Genomic DNA, 19,108 nt, shown 5'->3' with positions numbered 1-19,108 from the left:
CACTACAGCGAATGCTACATGTCAATGTATACTCATCATCATCGTACATTGTGTCTGCATATGCAGGTCAATGTCACCCGTCAGCACCCAATTCTTCTCTCGACTCTACCCTCGCCTCATTATGTGCCCATGTTCGGCCAGTCGCTCCTCAGCAGCAGCGCTTAAGGTAGTGAGTGGGTTTTGTAATTATTCACCTTGACAGAAATCCACTTGATCTCTCTCTTTTGTTCTTCCCTGCCCACCTCTCCCCCGTGCGCTCGACTTCATGACCACATCTCGCTTCTTCAGCCGCTTTGGATTTCTCCTTTCTTTTCTTGTCGTTAGAAAGAACAGCACAAGTCTCACTGGCGTTTATTCTTTTGTGCAAAAGTGGCATAGACTAGGTCGAGGGAGTTCGCCTTCTCACACGCTAAAACGTGGCCTACCTTTCCTTGCTGCAGTCTAATCTCTCTACAGGCTAGTTTTCTTTTTCTCTTTCTAGTGCCTCGATTCACTCTGCAAGGAGAATCACTTCATGAGCTTCTGCTGGCTCAGAGTGAAGGATCGATAGAGCGATGAATGCTGCCAATTTGGGATAGCACACCCTCACGAGGGGGAAGCATCCAGTCGCCAGGGTCTTGCTATGACAGGGTCTTATCTTGCTTCATCTTGTTAGTGAATACTATTATTTCCCTTTTGGGCATAACCCTCAAAAAAAGAAAACAAACGACTCACTATCAGAGACTGTTCTTGAGAAAACCACCATGGTGAGAGGAGGAGCTGATGAGCATGGCCTAGGCCATTGGGCCTGCCGTTGGGTAAATCCGGGCCCAGTCGAGAGATCTAGTAGCGGTGGGGTTACATCCGTGATCAGGACTTTCCCGAACGTATATCTAGCTGCCTCCCATCTTGCTCGTTGTTAGCCGGTCTCCTTCCCTCTTCAGCCCAGGCATCGTGTCCAAGGTCCTCTCTGCCCTTCTCCCCTCCCCCCCCCTCCCAGCCGTTTGGCCGGCTTCCTTTCTTGCATTTTTTCTTGTTCCTATTTTTGTTTGTTAATACCTGAAAGTCTTTCTTTTTTTACCCTCCCCCTCCAGAGATCACCGGCTTAATTCACCTCGACATAATGGTCCGCGCCTCTGCCCTTGCTTTGGCTTTGGGCCTCTCTGGCCTCATTGCTGATGTCCAGGCTGCTCCCCGCGGTGCTGAGACTATTTTGAACTCGCACACGGAACAACGTCGCGCGCTCCCATGTAAGGACAAGCCCTCGTCCCCTCCCGTTCATGATGGTATCCCCCGAAGCAGCAACAGCAACAGCAACAATCATGGCAACGTTGGTTACAATCACGGTGGCTTTAGCAACAAGGGCTATAATGGCCACAATGATAACAGCCGTGGTCATGTCAATGGCAACAGCCGGAACTATGGCAATGGTAGAGGCCCTGCCAGCAAAGGTCCTGGAAACAACAAGGGTCCTGGTAATGCTAGCAAAGGCCCTGGAACCCACGGCAATGGTTACGGCAATGACAATGGCAAAGGCCGTAACGATAGCAATAGAAATGGTAACCCCCGCGGTTCCAGCACCAGCACAACTAGTCGCAGCACCAGCACCAGCACTGGAAAGCTGAGCAGCAGTTCTGCTGCCCTGTCTTCTTCCTCAGCCCCTGCTTCAGCTTCAGTCTCTACTCAGACCGTGTCTTCAGCTCCTACTTCGGCTTCATTCTCCGCTCAGGCTGTCTCCTCAAGCTCAAGCTCGGGCTCACCTTTTGTTACGACCGTGACCTCACCTCCGGCCCAAGGTTCCTCTCAGGCTTTGACTTCCACTCCTTCTTTCTCTAACAGCACTGCTGGAACACCTTCGTTTTATTACAACTCCACTACTTCGACTTTCTCTTACAATTCAACCACTACGACGCTGTCATCGTCACTGACGCTCTCTTCTTCTGACTCTTTGTTTTCCTCTGCCTCTACTTCACTCACTACTTCTTTGGACGCTTCCGTCATTCCTTCAACCACGCTTTCTAGCACTTCAAGCTTGCCGTCTGTAGCTTATTTGCCTTTCGATACCCTCTCTTCTACTGCCTCTATTATTTCTTCTGTGGATACTTCCTCCTATGAGTCTTCCTCTCTGTCATACCCAACAGTGACAGTGTCAACCCCTTGGTACCTAACTGCCACTGGTTTGTTCATCTCGGGCCCAGCTTCTGTGTCTACCTACTCCGGAAATAGCACTGGCATCTACACCTCGGCTACTACTGATGTTTCCGTTCCCCTTGACACATCGGTTTCTGGAACTTCGACTGCTCTTGAAACTTCTACTGAGATTGAGACTACTCAAAGTAAAGCCACCACGGCCCCCACTTCGAATGACGTTGAGACTTCTACTGTGGAGTCCTCTGTTATTGAGACTGAGGCTTATACGAGCTATTCCGCTACTGAGACTGAGACTTCTATCACGGACTCTGTTATAGAAACTTCGGCTACTACATCTAGTGTTGGGCCTGAAACTTCCACTGACAGTGCTGCTCCTACCTACGGTTCAGTTATTGGAAATACCACCTCAGTTGAGACGACGAGCACTACTTCTGCCCTCACTGAAGATGTGACTGCTATTGTGAACGCTACCTTCACAACCAACTCTATTGCCGCTGATACTACTGTTTCAACCTCAACCCTCGTGGCTTCTGAGACATTCGTGGCCGTTGGGACAACTGTTGCCCCGTACACCTATTCCACTGCCAAGACTTCTGTTATTGCCAACACGCCGGTTGCTTCTGTTGCTGCCAATGTATCTGTTGCTACAAACACCTCTGTTGCTGCCCTGTCTAGTAAGAACTGGCAAATGACTGAAAATTTGAATTATAGTTTACTGACACTTTTGGTTCTCTTTAGCAACGGATGACGTCACTGCGACCACCTCAACCACCCTTTCCGTGACTGAGAGCAGTTCCACTTCAACGGTAGCTGCTACCACGACGAGCACCTCTCTCTCAACCACAACCACTTTTACGACCACGAGCTCGTCTAGTGTGTCTACCACCACTTCTAGCACCTCCACTTCGTCTACCGGCGCTGCTGTGACTGTGGCTCAAGATGGTTCCGCTCAGTTCACCGCTATCAACCAAGCTATTGCCTACGCTCAGGCCTCTGGCATCCCCACTGTATCTGTACTAGCTGGCACCTACACTGAAGCTGTGACTATCTCGAGTACTGCTTCGGTCACTATCGCTGGTCCTACCGCCGCCTCTTATGTGGATAACAAGGTTACCATCAACCAGCCTGGTCGGGTTATCACCTACTCTGCTGCTGCCCGTGTTGCTTGGCGTAATATCAACATTGCTAGTACCGATGCCACAGCTGCTAGCTCTGCTTCCGGAAGTGTGTACCTGCGTGGTGGAAAGAATGCCTTTTATGGCTGCTCCCTTGTTTCTGCCGGAGCTGGCTGCTTGTCTGGTAACTATGCTGCTGCTATTGTTGCTGATTCGTACATTGAAGCTTCCGACAAGCTTCTATATGCCTACCCTTCGGTGTACCTGTTCCGGACACGCGTTGTACCGACTGCGTCTAACGCTCTGATTGTTTACAACCAGGGAGCCACGATTAGCTCAGTCCTGTATAACTCCACTATTGTCTTGGACTCGTCTGAAATTGCACAGAAGAGTGGCGTGACCAACACCAACGTTTTCCTGGCAGCTGCCAACTCCCAAGGTGGCTCGGTTGCCCTGTTCCGTAACACGAGTATGGCTTCATTTATTGCCGGTACTGGTGTTCATATTGACAGCAAAACTCAGTACGCCGGTAACCTGTACACTGAGTTCTACACTTCTGGAGCTGGTGCCTACAAGGCTAACGCAGCCGCTCGTGCTGCCTATGTCAAGTCTGTCACTGATGGTAGCTCTCTCCAGAGCTATGAGCTGAAGGCTTTCTTTGCCACAGTGTACCCGTCTGTTGCTTCCACTGACGTGAACTGGATTGATGCCGATATTGTGTCTGCTATTGCTGCTAGCGGTTCTGCCCAGGCTATTGCGGCTACTGCTACCACTACCACTGTTCTGTCAACAACCACCACCACCACCTCTACGTCTACATCTACGCTTTTGACCACCACTTCTGCCGCACTCAATACCACTACTTCGGCCGTGACTACCGCCACCACCACCTCCACTTCTGTCCCGTCCACTTTCACGGTTGCCCCTACTCCTACCACTGGCCAATACGGAAGTGTGCAGTCTGCTGTTGCAGCTCTGCCCAATGATGGCGCTGCGTACACCATCTACATCCTGGCCGGTACCTACACTGAGCAACTGTCTATCAACCGCACTGGTCTGGTGACACTTCGTGGTGAGACCACATTTGCCAACGATTACACTCAGAATAAGGTCCGCGTTGAGTTCTCCCGTGGCTACTTGACTAGTCTTAGTCGCAATGAGGAGACCCCCGTCCTCTACTCGCGTAAGACTGATGGCTCGGGTCTGTCGCTGTACAACATTGACTTCGTCAACACGTACCCCCAGACTACCAACACTGCCGCCCTTGCCGCCGACTTCTACGGCAAGAAGATGGCCGCTTATGGTTGCTCCTTTGTTGGTTTCCAGGACACTCTGCTGGCGAACCAGGGTACTCAAGTTTTCAGCAACTGCTACATTGAGGGAAGTGTCGACTTCATTTGGGGTTACTCCAAGGCTTTCTTCCACCAGTGCTACATCGCTTCCAACACTGCCAAGGGTGCCAGTATCACTGCCCAAAACCGCCCCAGTGCCTCGTGGGCTGGTGGCTTCGTTTTTGACCGCTGCTATGTGACATACACCTCCGCTTATGGCACTACCATGGGCCAGACCTACCTGGGTCGTCCTTGGAGCAGCTATGCCATCTCAGTTTTCCGCAACTCTTTCCTGGATAAGCATATCAATGCTGCCGGTTGGAGTATCTGGTCTACTTCGGCGCCTCAGACTGACAATGTGCTGTTTGGCGAGTTTAACAACTCTGGTCCTGGTGCTTGGACTTCTACCACCCAGCGTGCTAGCTTTGCGACCAACCTCACCGCTGAGCAATCTTCCGCTTACGACATTGGTACTTGGCTTGGAGATATTTCGTGGGTTGATAACACTGCCTACGCTTACGTCCCCAGCTATCCTCTGCAAGCCAACACCACCGCTGCCATCACCGAGACTACTCAGAACTACACTTGGGCTGTTCCTACCAACGGTACCGAGCCTCCTGTTGGTGCCGTTCTGGTTTCCGTCGACGGTTCCGTTGAGGGCTCTTTCAGCAACCTCACTTCGGCTATTGCCTCGCTGCCCTCTGACTCCTCTCCCCAAGCTATCTTCATCTACCCTGGCACCTACACTGAGCAGGTTCCTTCCATCAAACGCTCCGGCCCTGTGATGCTCATCGGTTACACCACCGCCACCCCGGGTAGCGGCTACTCTTCCAACACCGTTACTCTTACCCAGGCTCGTGGCCTGTCTGTGTCTCCTGTTCCTGTTGGTCACAGCAACTCTGAGACTGCTACCATTGCTACTGGCAGCACACAGATTTCCCTGTACAACATTGCCATTATCAACACTGAGAACCTGGATGGTGCGCAGAAGAGCTATGTTACTCTCGCTGCTTCTCTCTACGGCACTCACATCAGCATGTACGGTTGCTCCATGATTGGCTGGCAGGACACTCTTCTGACTGGTCAGACTAACGGTTACATGTACTTCGAGAGCAGTTACATCAGCGGTGCTATTGATTTCATTTGGGGTTACAGCGCTGCCTATTTCAAGGGTTGCACTATCGCTGCCAAGCAGGCTAAGAGCTGCATCACTGCTCACAACCGCGCTTCTTCTAGCGCCATTGGTGCCTACGTTTTTGATCAGTGTCTGTTCACTGCTGCTAGCACTGAGGGCTTCTCTGTCTCTAGCCTTTCGCAAAGTGTCTACCTTGGTCGCCCGTACAATAGCTACGCCCGTGTTATTGTCAAGCAGTCCTACCTCAGTTCCATCATTGCCCCTGCTGGATGGAAGCAGTGGAGTACTACCAGCCCTAACCTGGACTATGTCACCTTTGCCGAGTTCAACAATACTGGTCCCGGTAACTGGGAGAACAATGCCGCCAGTCGTGTGGCTTTCGGCTCTGCCACACTGCTTGATAGCGATTCGTACCCGCTTTCTAGCGTCATGGACAGCGTCACTTGGATTGATCTGACCCGCTGGGATTCTATTCAGACCCCTCAGGAGACTGGCTCTACTACCACCGTCATTCCCACCAACTCCACTACTGTTTACGATGGTACTACTCCCCCGGCTGGTGCTTTCATTGTGTCCAAGACTCCCATCGAGAACACCACAACCTACACCACCATCCAGGATGCTCTGAACGCTCTTCCTTCCAGCTCCAAGACTACCGCCACCGTTTTCATCTATCCCGGCTCGTACTCCGAGCAACTGATCTTGAACAAGAGCGGCACCACCATTTTCATGGGTTACTCGGAGCGCCCCGAAGACTACTCGGCCAACACCGTCACTATCACTTTCGATCACGGTATTGACACACAGGCCGACCAGTCTAACTCTGATGGTGCCACCGTGTATGCCACTGGCAATTACTTCAAGGCACAGAACATCAACTTTGACAACAGCTACGGAACTGCTTCCAAGTAAGTTTTCTTCCCCTTACGCATGCTAAATGTTTTCCTCCTGCTAACTCCTTATAGCTATGCCGCTCTGGGCTTTGCTGTCCGCAGCAGCAAGTACGCCTCGCTCTACCAGTGCTCAGTTGTCGGTTCTCAGGATGCCCTGCTAATCAACGGTAACCTCTTTGCTGCCAACTCATACATTGAGGGTACCATTGACATGATCTGGGGTTCTGGCCGTGGTTACTTCCTCAACAGCACGATTGCTCCTGCCCGTGATGATATTTCGATCACTGCTGATAAGCGTGCCACGAGCACCACCGCTGGTGGTTTTGTTTTTGACAAGTGCACTGTAAAACCCGCCAATGGCGCGAGCTACTCTGAGATCTCTCTGGGTCGCCCGTGGAACAACCTGGCGCGTGTCGCCTACGTCGAGTCATACCTTGACTCTTGCGTCCAGGCATCTGGCTGGGAGCAGTGGTCCAAGAGCAGTCCCCAGACCGATGGCGTCCTCTTTGGTGAGTACGCCAACTCAGGCCCCGGCGCTGATACGAGTGCTCGTGCTTCCTTTGCTACGCAGCTGTCAGACTCTGAGGTTGCTCAATTCGAGCTGGCTACCTTCTTTGGTGATGTTTCGTGGATTGACACCACTCTCCTAACTTCTTCCCCCTTCGTGTCTGGCAACGCTACCATCACGCAGGTCATTACTGTTACTCAGACCGTCACTGTGTCTGGTGTTGCCACTGCCACTTCCACGATCAAGGCCACTCAGGCCGTGCAGGTGACTGTCACTTCGACTGTCTCTAGCAAAGTCACTGTAACTCCCACGCCTACCACTACTGTCACCAAGGTTGAAAAGGCCACCGTGACCAGTGTTGAGACCTCTACTGTTCCTGGAAAGACGACGACTATTATGTCCACTGTTACTTCTGACATTGGCACCACTGTGACTCCTGCTCCCAAGACTGTCACTTCGACTCTGAAGAGCACTGCCATTGTCACCATCACCTCTATCACCACACTCAAAGCCTCCACTGTCAAGTCCACGACCACCGTCTCTTCAGTTGTGACCTCTACCGCCAAGGCCCAGTCGACTACCGTGACGGCCTTCAGCACCATCTACATCACGTCCACGGCCAAGCAGTCTACTATCTCTACCACCAGCACTGTCTTTAAGACCGTTGGCAGCACCGATGCTACTACCACCTCTCTGAAGGCTAAGACTGTCTCAGCTACTGTGACTGCTACCAGCACCAAGACTACCAAGAAGACCACCACTCTGTCTTGCATTCCCACTCTGGCCCGCCGCTCTTTTGAGGAAGTTGCCGAGGAGGAGGAGGATCTGGCTAAGCGTGCGGTCACTCAGTTTAGAACCACCACTGTCACTGTTACCTCTACCGCCTTGGCCACGTCGACTGTGTTCAAGACTGGTGCTGCTAGCACCACTTCCGTCACGGTTACTGTGACTGCGTTCAGCACCGCCACGCTAAAGGCCGTCATTCCTACTGTTACTGAGACTTCCACTTCTACTAAGCTTTCGACTGTTAAGGTTACCGGAGCTGACATCACTGTGTCTTCCACGACCACCAAGACTACTGGCAAGACCACCACCCTGGCTGCTGCCACCTCGACGTCGACCGTCACTGCCCTGGAGACCTCGACTACCGTCGTCAAGTCAACCGTGACCAGCGCCGCTGTAACCAGTGTGGCTACCGTCTCCAAGGTCAGCACCGTCACCGTCCCGGCCAGCACCTCGACTGCGACTGTCACCAAGGCGACCACCATCTCGTCGACTGTCACGCCCACCCCTGTGACTAAGGTGACTGTCAAGACGGTTACCGTCAGCCTCGTCCCCATTACCACTGTGACTCTCCAGAGCACTGTGACCAAGACCAAGACGGTTGAGGTCAAGACCACCGTCACCCAGTGGGCCACCAAGACTGCCAAGAATGCCCCGACCTGCGCTTAAGCGGGTGTGGAGATGAATTGGAGGATGTTGGGCTGGGGACCAGGGGTGATGTTGGCCATTGGGCCGTATATAATTTTTTTTCTCTTCTACCTGTACTTCATATTTTTCAATACCCGTAATTTATTATTCTTTTTCTTCAACATTACTTGCAAAGGCAAATTTTCTGTGAGCATGACATTTGACAAGATATTTTTTTCTCGTGCCTTTGAAAACGAATCACTCGGGTAATCTAGGAGCCTTGGCGGCCTTTCATCCTGGAGAGAAGAGAAGACATGCTTTACAATGATCGTCGAGTACGGCGAAAATCGATGGCGAATGTGTGATACTCAATCAGTTTAGTTCTCAAACTATTTATTGGTGCCTGGCACGACTCTGTTGTCCGGTCGTTGTGACTTGCGTATGAGTATGCAAATACAAGTAAAAGCGGCCCAGGTTAGACGCCAAATGCCTCCGACTCTTATATTTCGTACCTGTCTCGGTATCGACAAAGGGCCCTCTCGGTCGACGGGGTGTTCACGATCCAGCGACGTCATTTACCCCTGAAGGACTTGTTCGTCCAGCCCTGCCGGGGACTTTGTACATCGAATGCAAGCATTTGCATTCCTCGGTACCCCTGGTGCCGATTGCTCCGTCCGCTCCGGCATTATTTAGTCGATGCGTAGGATGTCCAAGCACTGCATTCCATCCAAGTATGTACATACAATATTGACCAGCCGCTGGTGCTTGATGTAGTGTCGTATTGACAAGGCAGCAATTGGGGGCGATGGTTCCATCCTGACAGGTGCATGCTGTCCTTTGAGGTTTTAAGCTTTTTAAGCTCTTTCGGCTCTCTTAGTATTCGCATCGGCAGACATCCACGTGACTTCATTAGACGCTGCGATCTTGCCATCCACGCATGCGCAAACCTCGACCACTTACTTGAGCTATGTTCTTGTTGCCACGGGCTTTGTGTCTCCTGCTCTGCTGCAGCGACAACTTGGAGCTTGAGCAAGGGGGGAAATCTGAGCTAGTTCTACATGGATGCGAAACGGAGGCTTAAATACCTTACAAATGTGTAGATGAGATGGTAAGGGGCCGGTTTGAGATCTTGGTCAAGTAGGATGCCTCGGCAAATGGCTTGTTAGGATCTGCCCCCATGGTTTATCAACTATAGCACTAGGTAGGGCACTCCCGACACCCGGTGGCTCATGGCGAAGGATCGACCCAGCATCGAATAAGGATGGATACATGGAAATCAAAATTCGGATAACACATCAAGGCGGCGGACTACAGTGGACCGCGCAGAGAAGCCCGTTCGGTTTCCGGGAGAGCCACCACAAAAGACCAGTAAGCACTTATGTTTGCCACGGGGTCCTATCTCAGATTGTTCCTAGATGCTGCTGGGGAGACGATATCGTGGCGGGAGAACGATGATGAAAGGAGTGGAGGAGCTTAGCCAAAACGGTGGGCTGAGGACTGCGTCTTGACAAACATGTGCGGTCAGGTTCGTTCCAGCTGGGTGGCCACGGGGAATAGACCTGGGGCGACAATCGTGTTCGGCACTTTTGTGAGCATGCGTGTATATAGCAGGATTCAATGCTGCAGACACGTTGATATCAGGATGCATATATCTAGACCACTCCCGGCATGTTCCTACTCTGCCTGACTCCTCTTCTCCTTCATTCTGCAGTACAGGCATCTTGTTGACCTCTCTGCCTTCCTCGCCTCGCCAACTTTGACGGCTCTCTCCTTTTTGCTGGCCCTTTGGTTAATATCTGATGCCCTTTCACCTCTACCTCGCCTGAGACTATCGACATAATCCTACCCTTTGGCAAGATGGTTCGTTTTGCTACCTTTACTCTGGCCCTGGGCTTTATTTGGGATGCTCAGGCAGCTCCCCGTGTTGGTAAGTCTATCATGATCACGCACATGGGAAAGCATTTCCAAATTCACCGCAGCCCGACTTGTCGTCCCCCCCTCCCCCTGCTCTTTGTGGTGCTATTGAGAGCAGCAAGAACAAGGGCAGACTCCACAGCAAAAGCGCCCGTGGCCAAAGCTCCTCTAGACGTGGCAATTATGGGCCTCAGGGTGATTTGAGCGGTAAAGAGGAAAAGCAGGAGCCACTAGAGACCACTGCGGGTGTCACAACGGCAACATCCGGCGCTGTGACAGTTGCCGAAGCTCTGGGAACAGATGTAATCTGTGGCAATGGTCCTAACAGTGGCAATGGGAACTATCGTGGCTCTAGTGACGGAAATACAGCTGAGAAGCCTGCCAGGGGTCATACTGCCACCGCTTTGACAGCTTCTATTCGTCCAGCTCAACTCCTCCCTCGGGGTATGATCACAAGCATCGCTGTCTGATGCCTTGTATCCCGTTGTTTGCCAGTGGGATGCCGGCTTACCGCTCTTGAAACCAGCTTCTTTGTTCTCGAGTCGCACTTTACTAACGCATATCCTCATACAGCATATGATGTCGTGAAAAGATCCGGCTCAAATACGCTTCCCATGGACGCTTCAAAGACATCCAGCGCCAGCCCGCCTACCATCACTGTCGCTCCTACTCCTGCTGCCGGCCAGTACGGAACCGTACAATCTGCCATTGCAGCTCTCCCGGACGATGGTGCCCCTTACACCATCTACATCCTGGGCGGCACCTAAGTTGAGCAAGTATCCGTCAACCGCACTGGCCTAGTCACGATCCGTGGAGAGACGGATTTCCTCAATGACTACACCCAAAACAAGGTCCGCATTGAGTTCTCGCGGGGCTCTCGGACTGGTCTTGGCCGTAATGAGGACACTCCCGTGTTCTATTCAAACAAGACCGACGGCTCGGGACTCTCACTCTACAACATTGACTTCGTCAACACCTTCCCGCAGACGACCGACACCGCCGCCCTCGCTGCCGACTTTGTCGGCACAAACATGGCTGCGTACGGCTGCTCGTTCATTGGCTTCCAGGACACTCTCCTCGCCAACACGGGCAAGCAGCTCTTCAGTAACTCTTACGTTGAAGGCAGCGTCGACTTCATCTGGGGCTTTTCCAAGGCTTTCTTCCACCAGTGCTACATTGCCTCAAACACGGCTCGTGGTGCCAGTATCACGGCACACAACCGCCGCAATGCTTCAGTAGAGGGCGGTTTCGTCTTTGACAACTGCTACGTGACCTACACTTCGACCTACGGCACCACCATGGGCCAGACCTACCTGGGCCGCCCGTGGAGCAGCTTTGCCATCTCTGTTTTCCGCAACTCGTTCCTGGACGAGCACATCAACCCTGCCGGCTGGGACAAGTGGTCGACTTCGTCACCTCAAACTGAGAATGTTTTCTTCGGCGAGTTTGAAAACACCGGTCCTGGTGCCTGGTCCTCTACCACCCAGCGTGCCAGCTTTGCCACCAAAATGACTGCTGAGCAGGCCTCTGCTTATGAGATTGGAAACTGGCTTGGTGATCTTTCCTGGGTGGACAAGACTGCCTACGCCTACGTGCCGAGCTACCCTCTGAAGGGGAAGGCTTCTGCTTAGACTGTTTTAGTCAAGCACAGGCATTTCTCAACTTGACATAATCTGTTTAGCCACAGCAAATAATGGTACCACGGGGGTCGGGACGGAGATTGTTGGTCGAAACGCTCAGCGTCTTAGTGGTAACCCGTGTGTAATTCTCTTCTTTCTAGTGCATATTTTCACGATACTTTGAATTGGTTTAAATTTTTGATCAACTGTCTACTTGCGAGCGGCCTTTGGCGTGAGATACCTTGCCTCGTAGCAAAAAAAAAAAAAAAAGAAAACAAAAACAACTAATGACCAAGGTCATCGGCAACATGCAAAGAATAACTCCGATACGGGGAATCGAACCCCGGCCTTCTCGGTGAGAGCGAGATATCCTAGCCCCTAGACCATATCGGATTGACTTCTTGCTTGATGACAGGGATTCCCGAAACGGAAATTTGGAGTCTCATAAGTGGATTCCTAGGGTTAGTTGTCACAATCAGTAAAAAATAGGGTTCTTCGACGATCATTCAAAGCTAGCTAGCCAGCTAATTTCAACATCCATCTGTAAAAGATCGGGGTTGGCCGCAGTTGTTGAACTGGTGCCCTTACTGGTCCCCATTATAACGACCTCCTTTGCTGCGAGTCGAGACAAGAAAGGCAGAGCCGGCCGACGCGATCCTCCGATTCGAACTACCTTAGTAACCGTAGTCTTCCAGCTTTAAAGAAACGTCACCGCAGTTGATCAGTCCTCTCTCGCCCTCTTCAACCTCTCGAGCAACTGCTTGCACGCGTTGACCGAATGGAGAAGCTTCTCAACGAGTCTCTCCGCCGGCCGAAGCTTCCCTGGGATCGAGGCATGCATCCACGGGTGCCGCCTCTGGCTTGTCTATATGAGAAGGCCCATTCTGTGCCACCCACCACGTCTTGAACTCTCTGGCAGCTTGCTCCCGGCACACCCCTTTTGCCCCGGGGGGCGACATATCAAGTCCACCGACTTCGATCCAGCAACGCCTCTGGCTAACCGGCCGGCTCTTTCATTCCAGGGGATGTCCTGGTGGCCCGGTACCCATCTACAATTCTCCAACTACGGCACTACAAATTAGTCGATCTCTTAAATTCTTCAAATGCATCTAGCGCAAGGCAATTCTCCCATTCTTCTCAAGTTGACTCTATCAGAACTTGGCTCAAATAATGTTATTACAGAGCCGATGGAGTTTTGTCAGAATCGTCACAGGTGTTACACAAGCTGTGGAAAACACTGGAAATCTTGACCATCATCGCCGTGGTCGTAAAAGCTGACTTGGTATGTACATATGTATCCCCTCAAGCCGGTGACATATCACTCGACTTGCTTGCCAAATGTCTGAGTTGAACTTCTACTCATGATCAAAGAGTGGGCGAGGGGCCCTTTGATCAAAGATCCTTTCTGTCTCATTCGGTCTGCAGGAACTGGAAGATGTACCATCTCTTGAGCTACTTTTGAGCAGTTGGTGGATTCCAGCCGGCTTAATGCAAATATTCTCTTCAAAATAAGAGAGGCTGACCACGAGAGAACATCGAGATCCTTTACATTAATTGCAAATCAAATAACTCAAGTGCTTCCTCATAAAACAAGGCAGATTAAAACTGCCGTTAGTAGTAGCCAAGACATTGCGATGAGGGCGGCAAGCAAATGGTGTGATGCACTTGTCAAGGGATCACCAGACATAATTCTCCCAAGCTCTTGTAAAAGATCTTCGCTTCATGCACTAAGAATCACAACCTCAATCTGGAGTTGGAATTTCACGTCAACAGGAGGCCAGACCTATTTATTCGTCTCGACTTGAAATCTAGGGAGGGTATATTCTCTGGTCTCACACTGCATAAGATACCACCTGATATGATAATTGTCAATTTCCTGAAACACGAGTTGTCAAGAATCCAGATGAACTACTACAGCAGCGCGCCTAATACCTGGCAGCTACACCCCGATGGTTTGGCCTCGGAAAGCACTGAAATTTTGCTTTGACCTGCTATTACGTTTTTTCTTTGTGTTTTTTGCAGCTACAGCTTGCCTCTTCATCTTGAGCACTAATCCGCACTAGACTGCGAATTTTTCACTCGTTGTTCTCGTTCTAAAAATACGCTTCGTACTTCAAGAACTCATCTTCCAGAAAGGACCCTGGTACATCTTCATACACTTGGACCCTGTTTGGCAACACACTAGAAAAAAAGAAAAAGGGGCCGGCTGCTCCTTGGTCAAAAAAGACGTTCTGTTCATCCCACATTACGGGCACGTTCCCTTGGTGACTTGCATACCTTCTCCTTTACCCCGTATGTTTCGGTCATATCAGAGCGTCGGACAGAAGGTCACGGACGTCATTGGACATTGAAGTAACCATAATTGTGCGCATATTGTAACTATGTAGGCAATGAACGAGCCGGGTTATACTCGCATATTTTCTCAGTTGCCTATATCTAGGCGATTCATACGCGTGCCAACTCCATTCTGGCCTGACCTGTAATGCGTGTGTTTCAGTCTACGGCTCTTTCGTTGTTTGGCTTGGTAGATGCCGATGTAATCTCATCTCTCGCTTTAACTATTCCTCCCGCCCCCAACGTGCTGTAGTCTTGGTGCCAGCGGGCTCAGCCAGCATAACATGTGTATGTTCCGCTTGTTTTGCCGATCTTTGTTCTTTTGTGCCTTTTTCCATGAGCTAACTATGCACAAAGCATAGCTTGTAACTTCATTAGTAGTACTCAGCTACTACATGCAAAGACAAGACGATCGTCAAAGTATGGCAACTTTCACTCTACAGCAATACGACGTCTTTCAATCCTATTGGTATCACACATGTTGTCACCCCTTGTATTTCCGGTTGTTCCTATGATGCTTGGGGCCAAGACCGCATAAGGCCGGAGGCTTTTAAGGATGGCTGGCAAAACTCGGTTCCACCATTCAAACACCGTCCGTCCGGTATTACATACGCATTAAGTGCCGACGTCTGGTGGCCCAGGGCGAAGGATCAATACAGCGATGAATAGGGTGTGTGAAACGCCCAGTTCGGATAGCTACTTGGGTACAATCGTCGAAAGGACGGAGAGGATCAACAGGTATCCGATCGTCTATCCCCAGGTGCCCCTCCAGGAACTTATGTTACAATAAGCAACAAGGCACTGTCTCGCCTTATTATTGAGTTCTTTCTATACTCGCAAAGTGCGGGAGGCAATCTGTAAGAGATGAACTGCGACAGGAAGATCGTCGAGGCTTAGCCGAAGATTGTTAGGCCCTAAGATAGATGGGACATACACTCGAGTTTATCCTAGACAAGCATAGTCGATAGATCCAAGGTGGCACAGATTATCGCGGCTTTTACGGGTAGGGTAGTATGGTGTTGGTTGTAGATGTGTATGTGCGTACAATGTTTGCCCGTAGTTCCATATAGCTAGTTGCAAGGAACTGTCTAAACTGCTTTTACCTTCCTGGACACACTTCATCATCTTTCATTTCTCGATGCAGGCAACGTGTTGATCTTTCTGCCTTCTTTTTCCGGTTGTTTAGTTAGCTTCCTTTCTCGCTCTTTTTTTCTTCTCCTATTTTGTTTGTCAAAGTCTATAAGCCTTTCATTTCTAGCTCAACACAAGCCATAGACACTGCTCGGTTTTCTTTCTAGCAATATGGTCCGTTTCTCTACGCTGGCTCTCGCATTGGGCCTTCTTCGGGATGCTCAGGCAGCTCCCTATATTGGTAAGTTCAGCGCAAATACGAGTATAAGACAGCTTCGTGATCGTCTGTATAAGAGCAGCTGGTGACCCAAGTGGTGATACCAAGTCTCTTGGCTTATATTCCGGCACGAACACCCGAAAGCTTAGCAGACATCATATATTTTACTATTGACTCTTTGCCTTCCATTGACATCAACTACCTACTGTCAAAGCCACATTCATGTTCTATATAAATAGCTCTTTTCTTCCCCGAAATGCTGCCTTACTAATGCGAACATCTATCTAGCAAATGAAGGTGTGAAGGCATCTGGCTCAAACACTCTGGCTTTGCATGCTTCACCAACATCCAGCGCTATTCCGCCTACCATCACTGTCGCTCCTACCCCTGCTGCCGGCCAGTACGGAACCGTACAATCTGCCATTGCAGCTCTCCCGGACGATGGTGCCCCTTACACCATCTACATCCTGGGCGGCACCTACGTTGAGCAAGTATCCGTCAACCGCACTGGCCTAGTCACGATCCGTGGAGAGACGGATTTCCTCAATGACTACACCCAAAACAAGGTCCGCATTGAGTTCTCGCGGGGCTCTCGGACTGGCCTCCGCCGTAATGAGGACACTCCCGTGTTCTATTCAAACAAGACCGATGGCTCGGGACTCTCACTCTACAACATTGACTTCGTCAACACCTTCCCGCAGACGACCGACACCGCCGCCCTCGCTGCCGACTTTGTCGGCACAAACATGGCTGCGTACGGCTGCTCGTTCATTGGCTTCCAGGACACTCTCCTTGCCAACACGGGCAAGCAGCTCTTCAGTAATTCGTATATCGAAGGCAGCGTCGACTTCATCTGGGGCTTTTCCAAAGCCTTCTTCCACCAGTGCTACATTGCCTCCAACACCGGAAAAGGCTCTTGTATCACAGCACAGAACCGCCGCAATGCTTCGATGGCGGGAGGTTTCGTGTTTGACAGTTGCTACGTGACCTACACTTCGACCTATGGCACCACCATGGGTCAAACCTATCTAGGCCGTCCCTGGAGCAGCTACGCCATCTCGGTTTTCCGCAACTCATTCCTAGATAAACACATCAACCCCGCCGGCTGGAAAATCTGGTCTACCACGACCCCTCAGACTGACAACGTGCTCTTCGGCGAGTTCCAAAACACGGGCCCTGGTGCTTGGTCTTCTACCACCCAGCGCGCCAGCTTTGCGACCAACATGACTGCTGAGCAGGCCTCTGCTTATGATATTGGAAACTGGCTGGGTGATCTTTCCTGGGTGGACAAGACTGCCTACGCCTACGTGCCGAGCTACCCTCTGAAGGAGAAAGCTACCAAGACTGAGTCGCATTACATCCAGCGCCGTGAAGAAAAAACCACGCGCAAAGGTACTACTCCTCCGGCTGGCGCCTTCATCGTGTCCAAGAAGCCCATCAAGGACACCAGAACCTTTTCCACAATCCAGGATGCTGTGAATGCCCTGCCGGCCAACCCTCAGGCTACTGCTACCGTTTTCATCTACCCCGGCTCTTACAACGAGCAGCTGGTCCTCAAAAAAAATGGCACCACCATTTTCCTCGGCTACTCGGAGCGCCCCGAAGACTACTCGGCCAACACTGTCACTATCACTTTCTCTCGTGGCGCTGACACCCAGGGGAACGGGTCCAACTCAGATGGTGCTACGGTATACGCCACTGGCAACTATTTCAAGGCGCAAAACATCAACTTCCACAACACCTTTGGCACTGTCAAGAACTACGCAGTCCTGGGCTTCGGTGTCCGTAGCAGCAAGTACGCTTCGCTCTATCAGTGCTCGGTTGTCGGCACCCAGGATGCCCTGCTCATCAACGGCAACCTCTTCGCTTCCAACTCGTACATTGAGGGCACCGTCGACATGATCTGGGGCTCTGGTCGTGGCTACTTCCTCAACAGCACAATCAGACCCGTTCGCGACGATATTTCAATCACTGCTAATAAGCGTGCCAACAGCACTGCTCCTGGCGGTTTCGTCTTTGATCAGTGCAATGTGACGCCACCCAAGGGTGCCAACTACACAGAGATCTCCCTGGGTCGCCCGTGGAACAACCTGGCGCGTGTCGCCTTCATCAAGACGCACCTCGACTCCTGCGTCCAGCCATCCGGCTGGGAGCAGTGGTCCAAGACCAAAAACCAGACCGACGGCGTTCTCTTTGGCGAGTATGAGAACTCGGGCCCGGGCTCTGACACCAGCGCTCGCGCTTCTTTTTCTACGCAGCTGTCAGAATCTGAAGCCGCCAAGTTTGAGCTTTCTACCTTCTTTGGCAGCGATTCTTGGATTGACGAGTCTCTCTTGACTTCGTCACTCTTTGTTGCTGATGACTGATTCTAAAAGCATAGAATTCAGCAAAATCATTCAATAGCTGCAGTCATTCTCACAGCAACTCGAGCTGTATAAGAGTGACCATCACCCCCAACGACTCAAACGTCTTTCCAAGCATTTATCTTCCGACATGGGCCGTACATAGCTTTCGCATTTCTTGTATATAATTTCAATATCTATTTTTTAGCGCCAGACTAAAAAAAACTCTTCAAACTTTGCGTAGGGGCTTCAATTTCATGTGGGAAAAGATGATGATGAAAGTCTTTATTAACCTGTCTACTCGCGAGGGATTCTCGACATACGACAGGGGACTATTTCTAGTACCAAGAAAAATACATAACAGAAGCAAAAACCAAAACCTAAAACCATGCATACAGAAACCCCACAATCCAAAGTATAATGACAGGAGGTCTCCCACCTGCCCAGCGCAGAGGCTGTCCTTCGTCCGCGTGGCCCCAAACAAGACCTAGAGTCCTGGCCATGTGGGAAAAGAAAAAAAGAACAAACAAAAACTGCAAACCCTAAGTACTTGCAATAGACATCAAAAAGATCTCCGATACGGGGAATCGAACCCCGGCCTTCTCGGTGAGAGCGAGATATCCTAGCCCCTAGACCATATCGGATTGGTTTATTGGTACATAACCAGGACTCCCAAAACGGAAAATTTCAACTCTTTGTTGGGGTTAGGGTTGACATACTCGGCGTCCACAGTTTCTTCGGAGATGGGAGACTACGGTCACTAAGGCAGTCCAAATCAGAGGATTCCGGCAGCCGGTTCCGCCGCTGCCAGACTGCCAGAACCTGCCTGGTCATCTTGTGAGTGTTTGACGAACACTCCGAATGATGTAAAATAGTTGAAATGAAATGAAAAAAGGGTTGCTCCACACGCAGCAGTATATCAACAAACAATGGCATGATTGTTATGATGTTTCTAGACATAAACAGGGCCAAATCAAGGTCCCACATGTTCAACCGAAGCGAATCTTAAGCTCAAATCTCCTTTTTATC

The 19,108-nt window shown here is 50.9% G+C and overlaps 3 protein-coding genes across 3 annotated transcripts; all 3 read left to right on the top strand.

The window, feature by feature from the left end:
- Window positions 1–1,102: 1,102 nt before the first annotated feature.
- BROUX77_006501 (uncharacterized protein) lies at window positions 1,103–8,564 on the top strand (the record flags this gene model as incomplete). Its single annotated transcript, XM_073751493.1, has 3 exons — window positions 1,103–2,804; window positions 2,869–6,619; window positions 6,677–8,564. 3 exons carry the CDS (start codon window positions 1,103–1,105, stop codon window positions 8,562–8,564), a joined length of 7,341 nt encoding a protein of 2,446 aa, XP_073603570.1.
- A 1,815-nt stretch (window positions 8,565–10,379) lies between these two features.
- On the top strand, window positions 10,380–12,067 carry BROUX77_006500 (uncharacterized protein; the record flags this gene model as incomplete). The annotated part of the gene is made up of 3 exons (XM_073751492.1): window positions 10,380–10,449; window positions 11,010–11,165; window positions 11,214–12,067. The coding sequence occupies 3 exons, from the start codon at window positions 10,380–10,382 to the stop codon at window positions 12,065–12,067; spliced, it is 1,080 nt and encodes a 359-aa protein (XP_073603569.1).
- Window positions 12,068–15,691: 3,624 nt separating this feature from the next.
- BROUX77_006499 (uncharacterized protein) lies at window positions 15,692–18,103 on the top strand (the record flags this gene model as incomplete). The annotated part of the gene is made up of 2 exons (XM_073751491.1): window positions 15,692–15,761; window positions 16,026–18,103. 2 exons carry the CDS (start codon window positions 15,692–15,694, stop codon window positions 18,101–18,103), a joined length of 2,148 nt encoding a protein of 715 aa, XP_073603568.1.
- Between the last annotated feature and the right edge of the window lie 1,005 nt (window positions 18,104–19,108).

This window comes from Berkeleyomyces rouxiae (assembly GCF_048999995.1).
Source record: "Berkeleyomyces rouxiae strain 22BRR77 chromosome Unknown BrBRR77_ptg000008l, whole genome shotgun sequence".
NCBI lineage: Eukaryota > Fungi > Ascomycota > Sordariomycetes > Microascales > Ceratocystidaceae > Berkeleyomyces > Berkeleyomyces rouxiae.
The sequence above is the reverse complement of the archived record's forward strand: the minus strand, read 5'-3'. Positions and strand labels throughout refer to the sequence as shown.